The 16,792-nt window shown below is 35.1% G+C and overlaps 1 protein-coding gene across 1 annotated transcript in view; it reads right to left on the reverse strand.

Annotated features, from left to right (window-relative positions):
• The window catches only part of BACE2 (beta-secretase 2), a 119,461-nt gene that overhangs the window by 49,019 nt on the left and 53,650 nt on the right, over positions 1-16,792 (reverse strand). The window contains exons 3-4 of the mRNA XM_020976257.2: positions 5,670-5,886; positions 1,777-1,905 (exon numbers count right to left, since the gene is read on the reverse strand). Coding sequence (XP_020831916.1) covers positions 1,777-1,905; positions 5,670-5,886 — 346 coding nt within the window. The remainder of the gene's footprint in view (positions 1-1,776; positions 1,906-5,669; positions 5,887-16,792) is intronic.

The following is a 16,792-nucleotide window of genomic DNA, read 5'->3' on the forward strand; positions in this document are numbered from 1 at the left end:
CTAGTAAGGGTCAAGTGTTTGGTCTGAGGCTGGATTTGAACTCAGGTCCTCCTGACTTCAGGACCAGTGCTCTATCCACTGTGCCACCTCACTGCTCCTTTCCCTATTATTATTGACACTACCATCTTCTCAATCATCCAAGTTCCCAGTTTAGGTGTCATCCTCGACTTCTCTCTCCATCACACAGCATATCCAATTTTTTTTTTTGCAGTGGCTTTTTTTTTTAACCATTGCAACACTTCTTGAATATGCCCTCTTCTCTCCTTGACACTGAAACCACCCTGGTGCAATCAGTTAATCAGTCAATGAGCATTTATCAAGCTTCCACTATGTCAGGCACTGCACAGGACCTCATCACCTCAAGGCAGGGCTATTATAATAGCCCGTTGGTTAATCTCACTGCCTCAATTCTCTCCCTACTCTAGTCCACCCTCCACTCAGTTGTCAAAGTGATCTTCCTAAAGCTGAGGTCTGACTGTGTCTCTCCTACTTGATAAATTCAGAGGCTCTCTATGACCTCCAGGATTAAATATATATTTCTTGGCATTCAAAGCCTTTCATAACCTGTCCCTTAACTTTTAGTCTTCTTGCATTTTACTCCTCCTCTACACACACTCTGCAAGGCAGTGACACTCACTTCTGCTTTTCCCCCATGTTATATACTTTATCTTTCAACTGTGGGAATTTTCACTGGTTGCCCTTTATGCCTTGATTGCCAGGAATTTTTTCTCTTCTTCTCTGTCTCCTTACTTCTCTGAATTCCTTCAAGACTCAACTAAAATCTCTTATTCTACAGGAAGCCTTTCCTAATCCCCCTTAAAATTCTAATATCTTCTCCCTTTGGATAATTTCTAATTTGTCCTGTATGTAGCTTGTTTGTACATAGTTGTCTGCAAGCTGTCTGTTCCATTTGACTGTGAGCTTCTTAAGAGCATATGCTGTTTTTTGGCCTTTATTATTATTCCCGTTACTTAGCATAATTCCTGGCACATAGCAGCCTCTTAAGTATTTATTGATTGGTTGACTGGTTGGGTTACAATCGTTCTGAGAGCCCATTCTCTTTAGAGAAAGTGGGACGAGGTGTCTGGCAACTGTTTCTGCACCAAGAGGAGCCTTCATAATTTTTTTCTCCCTTTTCACTTTTCATATTTACTAAGTTGGGGGAGGCTGATCAAGAAGAATAAGTCAGTCTTCAGTTTCACTCAACATGTTAGTCCTCTCAGTTCAATATTCATGTCAGATACCACATATGTCTCTGTATTTCTTTAGGAGTTTAATCTCCTAGAACTTGGATTCAAGGAATGAGTGAACATATAATGGCTCAGGCACTGTTTGCAAATGAGAAATAAAAATTAATAATATAAACATATATGTTTAGACACACATGTGTATACACACATGTGAACATGTACATGTATATACACACATATGTATGTGAAATTGGAGTAGGAATGATTTCTACTCTTCCCTTCATCCTCTTCCCCATATTGACAGCTCAAGTAGACAAATTTTCTGTCTGTAATGAGAAATAGTGTGCTATAAAAGGAAGAATAAAGAGGAGCTGTAATGGAAAACTTGGGAGAAGAGTGAGAGAATTTAATGTAATGAGACAGTGAAGAAGTATAAAATAGCATTTAAATATGACTGTCAACATTTAATCATATATATGCATGCACATTTTTTAGCCAACTCAATGTATAATTATTCCTGAAAGAGATTAAGAAAAAAGCCCCACAAATCATGATTTTCTCCTCTTTAGAACTAAGAGATACCCACAAGACTACCTCCATTGGTACCAGTTCTGTCTCTTGGTAATCCTGCCCCACACATTTGTATGGAAAAAATATTGGAGATCTCAGCTTGCTTCACAAGGGAATCAAAGAATGTCTCCAAAGAACTCGATGGCTATGAAAAAATTAAATCAAAAGTACAATTACTTCATTATTACTCATATTTTGTTTAAAAAGTTATCAAGTATACAACAGCAAGCAATATCTACTAAATTATATTTCCTTTATGAAAAAAGAACAAAGAAATTCATATAAAAATAATTCAGAAATTGTAGGCAGAACTTCCCATGACTTTTAAATATTCCTTTCTGTGTATCTTAAATAATGTAATATTAGTTCATATTTATTGGTTGATGCTCCTGACAGACATTATATGTACTATCAGAGGTCATGTACAAGGCAGATATAAAGAGACACTGATGGAGATAGTATATTAGTGGTCTTTGAAACAAAGATGTGTTCGCCTATTGCCAGACACTTTCCATCCTCTCTGTCTCAGTCTCCCTTCATACACAGACACACACACACACAAATATAAATATACATACACATGTAGATATACATATATACACACATACAAAGTGTTCCAAAGTTTTAGTCCATTTCAGAGTTTAAGATCTAATGGTGGGTACTCCATAAATAAATATCTGTTGATGATCAGACCTGAAAGTACTAAGTTTTTGACAAATTGCCTACCAATTAAACTATTGCTAATAGATAGTGCATATATGTTGGACCATGCTATATACTTGTCTCATTTCTGTATTATCATTCATGTCACACCTCTTAAGTGTAGCTATATCACAAAGTCTTTTCCTGGACCCTCTTATTCTTCTTCTATATCCCCTCTTGGAATCCATAGGTCCAAATATAATCTTTATGAGACCATTCCCAGATCAATGGATATACATATTTCCAGTCTCTCTTGAGCTTTGATTGAACATTATCAACTGTCTGCTGGAATTTCCAAGTAGGTATTTTGAAGGCATCTCAAACTCAATATGTCCAAAATAGAACCTGTTATTCTTTCAGCAAAATTCACTCGTCTTCCTCTAACTTTCTTATTTCTACTGAGGACATTATTTGCCCTTGCAGTTTACCAGATTCACAATTTTGGGGTCATTGCCTCTTTTCTCTACCATGCCCTGTATCATATTAGTTGCTCTCTTTTGTCAGTTTTGCTTCTACATCGCCTGCATCTGTCCTCTTTTCTTTACATAAATATCCGCCACTATTTTAGGACTTCATTACTTCTCTTCTAGACCAGGGGTTGGCAAAATATGGCCTCCGGGCAAACCTGCCCCATGCCTTGTTTTTTGTATGGCCCGTAAGTGAAGCATAATTTTTACATTTTTAAATACAATAAAACCTTATTTACAAATGTAAGAAAACACTCTTACCTTGTGTGCTATACAAAAACAAGCAGTAGGCTGTAGTTTGCTGGTTCCAGGCTATTGCACTGACCTCCTTAACTCAAATATATTTTTTTCCAAAGCTACTCTCAACATGGTTGCTAAAGTGATATTTCAAAGCACAGGACTAACTATATCTCTTCCATGCTCAATAAACTCCAGTGGCTCCCTGTTACTTCTAGGGGACAAAAAAAGGACTCCTTTAGCATTTACAATCTCTCTCCAGCCTATATTTCTAACTTTCTTATATATTCCTCCCCTTCATGTATTTATTCTATAGTCTAGCCAAACCAACAACTTGACATTCCTCAGACAAAAGAACCTATATCTTTGATCTGGGTGAAACTTTGCAGGAGATATTCATTACATCTGGAATTCAGTCCTTTCTCAGTCTTACCTCTTAGAATTCCTATTTCTCTTCAAAGCCCTTTTCAAGTGTCACCCCATAAATGAAGCCTTTTCCGATATCCCCAACTATTTGCTATCCTCCTCAATTACTTTGTGTTTATTGTGTAGATATTTTAAATTTGTAGATAGAACTGTTTTTTTTCCTGTGATGAAATCTACACTTCTTGAAGGTAATACACTGTTTTATTGTTTTCTTTGAGATACCCAAGCCTTAAATAAATGTTTGTTTATTGATCAATTGGTTTTAAAATATTTTATTAGTTCTCAAAAAAGTAAGCATGTTCACTGCCATCATTCATTAATTTCTAGTTTTGTTCTCTTCATTTGTTACATGTTGTCACAGCTCTCTGTTCAGAAAGCATCACTGTGTCTACTCAATGGGCTCAATAAAAAAGATAGCTCATCATATATGTTTCTGAGTTTAGGGGAAACAGTAATCCTTAGTTCAGGTTCTGACTTTGAAAAGTTGCTGACAACTGCCTTGCTTAAAACACTTTGGGTTCAGGTTAGAGAATAAGCTGAAGTAGATAGGATGCATACCTATATGCTCTTAGCAGATGAGAAAATGATTTTCTATTAGGAAAGGGAATTATCCCTTTTTGAGGGTCCTAGCTGGTAACAAATCAAGTCTCCCTCCTGTACTCAATTCTAGGCCTAATTGTAGGTCACTCCTCCAATGCCATCACTTCAAAAACACTGGTCAAAGTGTTTGCCTATTCCTATTCTTGGTCACCCTCCACTATTCCTTAAGTATCTTCACATTACTAAATCTCAAAAAAAACACTCTTTGAAGTTCCTTTTTTAGAATCTGTCCCTCTTTCTGTAAATTATCACTTTGTACCCCAGTGAAATAGTTATAATACAATCTCTTCAATATTTTGATGAAAAATATATGTCACTGGAGTCTTTATAACCATGAATAACACCTCATCTATATTACAAAAGATTTATATTCTTAAACTTCCAAAAATTTATTATTTATCCAATACTCCTAGCATTGGAATACCATAAAGCATCTCAAAGAAAACTATTCTTATTTGTCTCACTTGTAAATGAAGACACAAAGGAGTGAAATGGTTTTTTTTATGGTTATATAATGAAACAAAACTTAAAAAAGAAATTAATTACTTGTCTTCAGATATGGAGAATGCTTTTTCCATGTTCACTATGAAACAACTAGCCCAGTTCTCCTATTTAATTCTACATAGTCAAACAATGTATTACATGAAGACACAGGCCTCAATTTGCCATTAAAGGGGAATTCAGCTTCTATCCCAATTGGGTGGACTTCCATATGAGAAAATAATCTGTCCTCATTAGAAGGAAATTTCTATTTTTTACTAAGATGGTAGAAATATATCTGGTTTAAATTGTCACAAGAACAAAGTTATCTTTTTTAATTTTAATGAAATCTACAGAAATCTACAGAAAGACAGGATACTCCCTGCTTAAGTAATCCATTTCAGCATCTTACAGCTCCAACTATCACTGGATTTTCAATTTGCCTGAAATTATATCTGCAATGATGCAGGAATTCTCCTTAATGATACTTTGTTCTTATGGAAAAGTATTACAGTAATCATAGTATCTTCTAATTGACTGAGGTACATCTTTTCTAACCAGAAAGATCTCACTTTTTCTTTCCCCTTAGAAAAGTATAAATTTAAGAATTTGTGCAGTCTTTACCTATACCGAAACTCTTAAATGCAGATAAAAAATTTAAACCAAAATTATGGCACTTTTTTTCTGTTAACATTGTTAACTATATAACTAGAAAACAACAAATCAATTATTACAATAATATAACATGCCATTTATGGTATTTCTTCCAGAAAGCATAATATTCTTATTTTGTATTTCAAAAGATGACTGAGGATATAAAATGTATTCTCTTAGTTATATTGTTGTTTTCTATTATAATCATCTCTGGATCCTTAACATTGAGAATTCATTTCTATTTGCTTTATTTCTAAATTTATAGGAACTATGTATCCATTTTTCTCATTATTTCAGAGGCCAAGATTAGAGAATTAATTTATATGACAATGTAAAGGCTTACCTTGGCTAGAATGGCATAGGCAAGTCCAAGTATTCCATTCCATTTAGTTTCTGGTAAAAAAAAATCTTCTGATTCAAAAATGATAGCAATGTTGACAAGAAAAGTACTATTGAATCCCTTTGGAATAGTAACCACATCTTCACCTACTGATCCTGTCCAGCTCCCTTGAGTATATTTAACATTGACATTCAAGTTTTTGGAGCGATATGTACTGGACCTATAAAATAAATAAAATCAAACCACAGTTGATTCAGTGTTATAATCCCATTCATTTGATCTGTGTTCATGAAACCTTTTTTGAGGGGTGGGGAAGAGATGGAGATAGTTCTTCTTCACAATACATATTGGCTAGGTATTATGAGATAGTAAAGGCCACCTATATTTTTAAAATTATGAATTAACAATTTATAAACAAACTTCTATTCTGGCAATAAATAATTTAACTTCACTGATTTCCAGTTGGAAGAAACTGGAAATCAATGAGGTCAAATTAGTTTAATCATTAAGATCACTTCCAATTTTAGCATTAAAGGATTATATGTTTCTATGAAAACATGTGAATTTCCTTTCCATGTATAGGGAAGTGTTGAAGCTTTAAAAATAGGTCCTAGGGTATAGAAAATTGTCAGATAGCTATTTAAAGAAGCTCTCCCAATTATACTGGGGGAGAGCAAGATGGCTCCTTCAGCTGACATAAAAAAACCCCACATATACATATACGATTCACATGCATAAGTATTTATATACAACATATATATATACACACACACAAACACACATATATGTATATACTTTAAATATATAAATGTATGTAATTTATATGAACATATACATATATATGTAATATATATTTTGTGTGTATGCATGCATATATGTATGTACTTTAAAAAGGAACTTCTGAACCCACTGTGGCTTAAGCAAAGCAGATGGAACTGCTTTCTCCCCCTTTCTACATTTAGTTTTCAAGACTTTCTTTTACGTTCACTTAACATATACAAAAATAGGACAGGAGGAAATGAGAGTCTAGCCATTTTTGAAAAGAAATTAATATGACAGAGATTTAGGAGGTTTACTGTGTTGGTATTATGTGAGGTACTATACATATTAAATTTTTAAAAAATCAGATTTTAACTTAAGTAGTAATGCCCTGAAGAGTACACAGATATTAAAATAACTCTTATTTCCAGGTCATGATCCTACCAAACACAGGAGGACCTGAGTTAGGGAAGAGAAAAGCAGATGATCCAAAAACATAATGGATGATGAGAAGAAACTAGAAACTAATATTTTATAATAATTTTTTAAAAGTAGTTAAGTATTTGAGATGTAGACAACTAAGAGCTAAGTCTTTTCTTATAAGATGAGGGAGCTAGATTAAATAATCTTGGAGGTCCCCAAACTATAATAATATTTATTCTGTGTGATTATAAACATTCAATTTTTTAAAAGTTTTTTTCAAACAGCAAAATTCTACTTTTCTTCTCCCATCCCTTGCCCCTCCTTTTGCCCCTGCCAAAGTGAATATGCAAGAAAAAAAAAATCCTTGTTAAAAACACATGTAGTCAAGAAAAAGAAACTTCCACATTGGTCATGTCCAAAAAAAGTCTTACTTTTCACTCTGAGTCCTTCACCACTATAACAAGAGGTAGGTAGGATATTTTATCATTAATCCTTTGGAATTGTGGCTGGTCATTATGCTAGTAAGAGTTCCTAATTCTTTCAAAGTTGATTGTTTTTACTATGCTACTGTCAGCTCTTTTTACTGCATTGTGTACTGGTTCATAGAATTCTCCCTAGGTTTCTCTGAAATCATTCCCTTCATCATTATTCATAGCATGTAATAGTATCATATCATTCATATATGCATATATACATATACATACATGCATATATGCAATTAAGTGGTACAGTAGATAGAGTGCTGGTCCTGGAGTCAGAAGGACCTTAGTTCAAATCTGACTGTAGATACTTAATAGCTGTGTGGCTATGGGCAAGTCATTTAGCCCTGTTTGCCTCAGTTGTGCATTTGTAAAATAATCAGGAGAAGGAAATGGCAAATCAAGAAAACAACAAATAGGGTCACAGAGAGTCAGACATGACTGAAATGACTCAACAACAACAAATATATAAACATACATAATACATACATACATACATATGTGTATGCATATGCAGATATACATATGTGCAATATATAAAAATATATATACATACATTTCCATATATTATATATGTGTGTGTGCGTGTGTATATGTGTGTGTGTGTGTGTGTGTGTGTGTGTGTGTATGTAGTATTCATCAGATTCCCATTCTTTACCATTTCAAAAAAGGTTATAAATATTTTTCTCTATCTTTAATTAGAGTTGGTTTTGTTTAGAACTAATCCATTCCTTAATCTACCTTCCCCACAAAGTCCCCTTCTCTCCTTTCCTTTCTAGTTCTCTGTTGAGTAAAATGTCTTTCCCTACCCAAGTCTCTGTGTGTATGTGCTTAATGTTCTTTGATCAGTTCAGATGAGAATGAGGGTCAAATGACAGCTATCTTCTCCTCCTTGTTTGTATAGCTGTGTACTTGGGCATTTTGATTATGTGAGATAATTTTCCCCAACTTTCCTTTCTCTTTCTGCCTTCCCTCCTTCCTGGTATATTTCTCTTCCCATCTCTGTTCTCGCCTTAAGGTTATCAGGACACAATAGAACCATGCTCAGATCTCTCATCTTGATGGTGATAGGGTTTGGAGGTCCATGTATCATCTTTCTATGTTAGAATGTAAGCAGTTTATCTCTTTTTAGACCCTTATGATTGTTCACTTGTGATTATCTTTTTATGTTTCTATTTCTATTCCTATTGTTATGTTAACTTCAAAGTTTCTATATAGCTCTGTTTTTTTCATTCAGGGATGCTTGGAAGTACTCTAAAGGTCACTTTTTTTCTCTGTAGCATTTTACTCAGTTGTGTTGGGCAAGTTATTCTTGGCACTAAGTCTACATCCTTATGGATATATGGCAAGAATGGAAGATGGATACAAAAAAGTACTGCAGTCCTTTAAAAATAGGAACACTAAAGTCTAGAAGAAGCTGAAGCTGGTGATCAATGCCAAAAACAACAAAAAGGCATTTTTTCAGCCATGTTTGAGTCAAAAAGTACATGAGCATTCTATGACCACTGTTGGAGTTGGATGAGATGAGAACAACAAGAAGAGAAGAAAGAACTTCTCAGCTCTTATTTTGCTTGTTTTCTCTGTCAAGGACTAGGTAAGGAGAATAAAAATGTTAATATGTATTTGAAACCCAAGATATAAAGAGAAAGTAAAAGAATATCTGGCTACATTCAGTGAATTCAAAGTGTTTGGATTGGGTAAATATCTTAGGGTATTAAAAGTGGTGGGTATGATTGCTGAGCTATTGCCAATAATTTTTCAAAGACTGTGGAGAATGAGATAAGTGTCATGGGACCAGAGAAGAGTAACTGTCCCACTTTACAGAAAGAGAGAGAGAGAGAGACAGAGAGAGAGAGAGAGAGAGAGAGAGAGAGAGAGAGAGAGAGAGAGAGACAGAGAGACAGAGAGACGGCAGTGCATAGGGTCATTGAATTTAACTTCAATTCTTCACCAAATTCTAGACTATAATATCAAAAAGATGGTTTGTGAACATTTACAAAAGAGAACATTTCACCAATAGGCAGTATGACTTCATCAAGAACAGGAGGTCTCAGGCTAATTTAGTACCTGGAAAATAGAGTGACACAGATATAGCTTACCAAAATAACATTAAAGTTTTTGACAGTGAACCTTCTGCGGAAAAGATTGGATGGTATGAGTTAGAAAATAAGACAAATGAATTCAAAACTGGAGGAATAGTTGACCTAAGAGAACAGGCAAATATAAACTCAGTTCAGAGGGAGGCATTTAGTGCAATACACTCTAGATCTATCAGATGCCATCATTATCAAATTTGTGGATGACATTAAGCTAGAAGAGATAACTAGCATGTTAGAACACAAAGCCAGCATTCCAAACAATTTTGACAAACTAAAACACTGGGTCAAATCTTATGACATAATTATTAAATTATCATAGGCATAAATGTAAAATTTTACTTAGGTTAAAAAAAATCAGTTATGTGAATACAAAGTGGAAGAGGCAAGGCCATTTGTTGTTTCTTTTTTTTTTAAGATTTGGAGTTTTTAGTGGGCTACAAGTTTAATATGAGTTCACAACATGACAGTAACAACAACAACAAAAAAAACTAGTGAATGCATTAAGAGAGCTATGTTATCCAGTATGCCATGATCAGATTGTATCTAGAATATTCTGTTCAGTTATGGACACTATACTTTAGGAAAGTCATACATAAGTTATAATATTTCAAGAAGATGATAAGACTGAAAAATTTTCCATTAGGAGATAGGTTGAAGGAAGAATATGGGTGGGGAGGGAAGAGCAGAGACTATGTTTATCTCATGGAATAGAAGATGGGGGAGCTGGCTTATAAGATGGCTATTTTCATAAGTATCTGAAGTGCTTTTATGTGGAAGAAAGATTAGACTTGTTTGGTATTAGAGGAGAAAAATGTGAAGCTGGGAGGTAGAAATTGTAGAAGGGCAGTTTAAGTGAGTAGAAACAGAACAATTCATAATATAGCAACAAAATTGTAAAGATAAATGTCTTTGAAATATTTAAGAACTGATCAGTGTAATGACTAACCATGATTCCAGAGAAGTAATGATGAAACATGCTATCCATCTCTGGACAAAGAGGTGATGGAGTCAGGTCAAAGTGTAAGACATGTTTTTTTTATTTTGTTTTGTTTTGATTCGGTTTAGCAATGTAAGAATTTTTGTTTGTGCATATTTGTTATAAGGGTTTTCCTTTTCCTTTTCAATGGGGAAAAGTGGTGGGAAGGTGGGAGGTAGAGAAAATAGATTTTTCTTCACTATTGAAAAGAATAAAATAAAATTTATAATGAATTAATTCTATCTGTTGGTAATATACAATATTTTAAAATAAATAAAGATTATTTGAGGGGAAAGGCACTAACAGCTAGAGAATCAGGAAAGATTTCGTTTGGAAAGTGATGCTTGAGCTAAGTTTTGAAGGAAACAAGGGATTCTAAGAGGATGCATTCAAAGAATTTAAGAAAGACAGTTCAAAGGCTTGGAGACAAGAGATGGAATTTCATCTGTGAGGAACAGCAAGAAAAGAGTTTTGGCTAGACCATGGAGTGTAGGAAGGGAAACAATGAATTGGGCTTTCAAAATAGATTATGGTCAGGTTGAGAAGAGTTTTTAACAGTAGAACAGGAAAAAAAGTGAAAAAGAAATATTTATATTTGATCCTAGAGGCAAATATCCTCCTTATAGTAACTTTTATAGAACATCAAAGTGCTTACTTCAGTACTTCATTGGTTCTGTGATCTGTTGATCTCTTTATATGAGTATTCCAAATTTTCTCATCACTCTGCCAGTTTCCCATGGTTCCTCTTTCCCAACCTTCTTGGTTGAGAACCTTGACCCACATTTCACAGAAAAAAATTGAGGCCATTCACCATGAGCTCCTACTTCTCTTCTCTTCCTCATATCACTCATATTCCTTCTGTCACCATCTTTTTTCTCCTTCACCTCTGTCTTACATGATAAGTCAGGCTTACTCCTTACCAAAGCTAATCCTTTTACATGTTCAAGCAAGGCCATTCCTATATCTATATATTCCTAGATATACTGTCTCCTCCAAAGTATTGTCCCCTCTCATTTCCACTCTTGCACTTAGTTTCAATCTCTGTCTATCAGTTACTTTCCTGCTACCTTCAAACATGCTCATATCTTCTACATCCTCAAAAAACTCTCTTTTGATCTTTCCACTCCCACTGTTATCTTATTTCTCTTCTTACCTTTCAGGTTAACCTTCTGGAAAAGGCCACCTACAATAAATACCTCCACTTCATCTCCCCTTGCTCTCTTTACAATACAGCTTCCTACCTCACTATTTCACTGAAACTGCTCTCTCCAAAATTACAAATGACCACTGGCCAGATCCAATGGCCTCTTCCTAATCCTTATTCTCCTTGACCTTTCTGCAGTCTCTGGCACTGTTGATCACTCTCTCCTCCTTGCTACTCTCTTCTCTTCAAGACACCACTCTCTCCTGGTTCTCCTCTTTACTATCAGACTGCTCCTTTTCAGTCTTCTTTGCTGGATTTTTGATACAGTGACGCTGGTCTCTTGGCTGTTCCATAAAGAAGACACTCCATCTCTTGGCTCCAGGAATTTTCTCTGGTTGTCCCCTATGCCTGGAATGCTCCCCTTTCTCAACTCCACCTACTGACTTCTCCAGCTTCCTTTAAGTTCATTTTTTACAGGAAGCCTTTCCAAAGCCCTCTTAATTCTTCTGCCTTCCTCCTGTTAATTATTTCCTGTTTATTCTGCATATACTTTGTTCGTGTTTGTTTGCCTACTGTCTCCACCACCAGGTTGGTCACTGAGGGTATGGCCTATCTTTTGCATCTTTTTGTAACCCTATCACTTGGCACAGTGCCTGGAACATAGTAGGCACTTAATAAATGTTTGTTAACTGACTGACTTGTACCAATATACAGCATGTAGAAGATATTGGCTATTATTCATAATTCTTGTTGCAGAATCAGTTCATCTTTTTTTACCAATAACACATCTCTGATATATTTTACAGCACTTCTCACAATTCTTTTAAAAAATATATCAGGCTATTTATAACCACATTGCATCTTTCATTTCTCTTTTGGTAGCACAGAATTGTGATTCTTCGGATATCATTGTACCTCATGATTTGCAGCCCTACAGCATCACTGGAAGATCACTAGAACAAAAACGATAGGAGTTTTTATCAAGGAAGAAGTTTGAAAGGTAGAATGATATAAAGGTAACCTGAATCAGGAAGACCTAGGCTTAAGTCCCACCTCTGACACAGGATGCATCATTTTGGGCAAAATAACAACCTCTCAATGCCCCAGGCACAACTCTAAGACTATAAATTGCAGAGATAGTGATGATTTGCATTGGTAGAAGTTTCCTTATCAAAAGTTCCCTAATATCAATTAAATCACAAGTTGGATTAAAAAAAAATGTTTGGGACACTTGTAAGTACATGTGGGCATGGAATGCCTGGTACAGATCCCATAATGTAGCCCCTCCTAGAGTACATGAGTCACCCAATTTCTCTGGGTTGGCTTGCTCACACCAACCTGTCCTCACATTATCAGGTCTAGCTTCCCAATGAAGGATGCATAGCTACAACTCAGAATCTCTCAGTGTCCTAAAGATAACCCTCTTACAGATGATCATATTCTCTGCTTATCAGTATAACTCCTGAGTCCCTACCATTTATTACAAAATCAAATACATCAATGACACCATTAAGTCTTAAACATAAAAGATTTATTTAATTAAAAGCCAAAAGCAATAAGAATCAATAAAACGTAATTACTCAAGGCAATGCAGGAATTATCAATACATAAGCTTGAGTCATGCTCTCCCATCAAAACATCCATCTATGGAGCTGAAAGGGTAGGCACATACTTATAGAAGAAATCTGATAGAGGCATGAGAGAGGACAACTTATGTACAGCTTACAGTTCTGGACTTCGGGCATTGGTGTGCTTGATTTCCACCCCCCCCTTCAATAATACTATGACTCACATGAAATTGTGTCTCTACTTTCTGTTCCTCTTCAGGTCCTCACTGCTATCTTGTTGGGAAAATTTAGTCCTTTTCTACTCTGAATCTGATGAAACAGTGACAAGCTCTTTTAATTCATCACCCTTTAGAGAGCACTATAGAGTGTTACACTATTGTAATCATAATACTTTCTTTAAGCCAGAGAACTGTACAGCTCCTCAGGTTTATTTCCCTTGCCAAATCAGCTCTTTATTCAACAGGATTCTGGGTTGCCACTCAGCTCTCAGTATCTTGATTCTGAGAAACAACTGCATAGCCTCTTCCGTCTCTGTTTTTCCCTTTCAAACCAGAGGAGGGCAGTAGAGAATAATTAGGCTCTTCAGAGAGTTTTCATGTCTTTCAAACAATAGGTGGTAAAGTGGATTGAGTGGCTGGGCTGGCAGTCAGAAAGATTAATCATCCTGAATTCAGATGAGGCCTTAGACACATACTAGCTGTGTGATCCTGGGCAAGTCACTTAACCCTATTTGCCTTAGTTTCTTCATCTGTAAAATGACCTGGAGAAGGATATGGCAAACCACTTCAGTATCTTAGTGAAGAAAACCCCAAATGGTATCATGAAGAGTCGGACATGACTGAAAACAACTGACCATCAACAGCAACATTCAAAGATACAGCAGCTGAAATGCTCCTAGTATCACCTGCCTCAGCTCCTATTGCCTTCTTAGCTATGCCTGCTTCTCATTTCTTTCTGCGTTGCTCTGACACACGCAGTGGCTCAAACCTGAGCTTCCAGTGACTCACTTTTTCTTTTATGAGATAATACTCACAAAATTCACCTCACTGTTAGCTATGAAACCAAACAGTTCCTATTTATTTAATCATTTCCTAGCTTCCAAATAGTTGTTTGATCTGCCAGTTTGTAAACTTTAACTTTATCAAACTTTAAAAAAAAGTTATATGCAAATGATCTGTAACCTTAGTCATTTCTTTGTCCTCAAACAGGTCTTCGGAGTTCTCTGTTCTGTCTTCCTAACAATGTCTCTATTACCTTTTAGCTGATAATGGTATTTCTACCAATTTGAATTTTATCATTTTTTAGTTTTTCTTGCCTTTTTGAATAACTAAACTGTTCACAGGCCAATGTGGGAATACATTACATCTTTCACAAGTTGATTTAATTATTTTCCTTTATGCAATAGTTAATTTTCTTTCTCTTTTACAACAACCAAACTGCTTGAATGTGAGAAGGGCAGTACCCTACATTAGTAATGTACAATTTTCCAAGTATCTCTCTTAATCAATTCTAAGCCCAATTCATCGTCCATTCAAAGTGCCTTTCTCAGATATTTATTCTGATCTACCAACTTTATGAGCTATTTTTACAATTACATATTACAGTATGGCCAACAAGTATTCTTTAATAACTTCTTTTTTCTTTTGTGGACAGTTAGGCAAACAGTCATTCCAAATAATTACTAGCTCACTAGAAGAAATCTACCACCATTAGTTCAGATATCCTAGTTTTGGGATAAGTGATGAAAAGGAGTAGGAGTTGTGATAGAAATTCTAGGTGATCTCTCAGCTTCAATGCTAGTGAAGTCTTCTACATCTTTCATGATGTGGAAGTATTGGTTCTTCCTATGTTTATAATTCCCTGGACAACTTATGTAGTACTTCAAAAGATGAAAACTATAAAATAGGTATAAACAGTTTTGAGCGTTTGCTTCTTGTTTTCTAGCAGTATAATGAATACACTTGTCATTTATTATTTTTCTTCACCATACATCTTGACAGCAGGTACACTTTGCCAAAGCTTTCCCATGCTTTTCACATGAATTAACTATAGTGGTAAGAATTCCCGATTGGCTTCAAGTTATTTCCATCTAACAAATCCCAAAATCAATCAGAGATATTTGAAATTAGAGATGCCTTTGCTAACAGCAAAAGTAAAATTTCTAGCCATTTTAAAGAGACTTTTCACCTTCAGTTGGACTATCAAGGAGAAAATAAATATTTAAAAGTTCATTCAATTTAATTGAATAAACAATCTCAAAATTGTTTATTACTTTGAAGGAAATACAGGAATAAGAACTTGAAGTAACTGCGCCTATTAAGGCCAGACACCACTATCCCAAACTCCAAGGTCATACAGAGATTGAAGGGTTGTTCACCTTCCTAACCTCCAAATCTTGGATTCTTTTAAGATTCTGTTTAAGGATCACCTCTTACACGAGGCCTTTCCCAGGCCTCCAAGCTGCTAGTGACTTCTCTAAGACCACCTTCCATCTTCTCTGTACTTACCTTGAATGTACCAATTTACACATATATATTATCTACCACTGGAATGTAATCTTGAAGGTAAGGATGATTTTTTTCTTTTTCTTTATTCATAAGGACTCACATTGTCTAGTACATAGTGCTTAATAAATGATTGTTGACTGACTGATCAAATTTCTCCAGATTTCCTAGTTGAACTCCAACTGTTCCCTTTTTGAAGAGATTCTGAGAACATCAGGTTCTTTTGGGGTGTTCCAGAATGATGGAGCAGCATCATTCTCCATTTTATTTTCATGGATTAGAACTCTGATGTGCCTGTAGAAAAGATCTAGACTATAGGAGTAAATGCAGATATTTGCATTAGTCCAACTTGTTCTAGAATTGCATTGTCAAGATATTCACACAATCTAGTGAACTTGTCAACACACTGAAAAATGACATATTCCTGGTCATTTCCAGGAGCCTAACCTTCATAATCATAGTTCAAGCAAAATTCATCCCCCTCTCCTCCATTAAAATCTGGTTTCTGTCTAATACGGAAAATAGTAGTTCTCTAGTTAAAACTACTCTTTGTTAATTACTTCAGGCTGATTGGGACGCTGAAAAATTCTAATAGAATTATTCCAGAATTTTTAACTATGTGGTAGAAAGTCTGGATGACAGGTATTTTAGACCTTTATTCTAGTCAGTCAAGTTATGGGTTATTCCTATTTTATTGACTAAAAGAATGAATGTATACTTTTTTAGGGCTAAATTATGATTTACCAGGATATTCCAAAGATAATGCCTGCTTTTGACAGAGACAAATTCTGCATATAACTAAAAGCAGCAGGAGTACTCAACTCATTTCACCAATCAAAGAGGTCTGATGTCAAAGGCTCACAAACCCAAATTTCCAGTTACTGGAAGATGTTCTAGAAAGTGCTAAAAAGCCCAAAGACTAATGTGTTTGTTTTAGAGACTAACAAATCTAATTAGAAATCATATAATAACCAAGAGAGATTAAAGGGACAAGCAAATGAAGAAGTATTATAGGTCATTAAGCTTTAGTTTAGAAAATTTAAAAAGAAATGAAGAAACTAATGGTCTTATGAAGAATACTAACTGGATAAAGAAAAATATTCAAGGAAAAAAATAACACTTTTGGTTCTACATAGGTTTCATATCCCATTAATTTTCACATTCTATAGCTTTT

This window comes from Phascolarctos cinereus, unplaced genomic scaffold (genome assembly GCF_003287225.1).
Source record: "Phascolarctos cinereus isolate Bilbo 61053 unplaced genomic scaffold, phaCin_HiC Scaffold_726;HRSCAF=1367, whole genome shotgun sequence".
NCBI lineage: Eukaryota > Metazoa > Chordata > Mammalia > Diprotodontia > Phascolarctidae > Phascolarctos > Phascolarctos cinereus.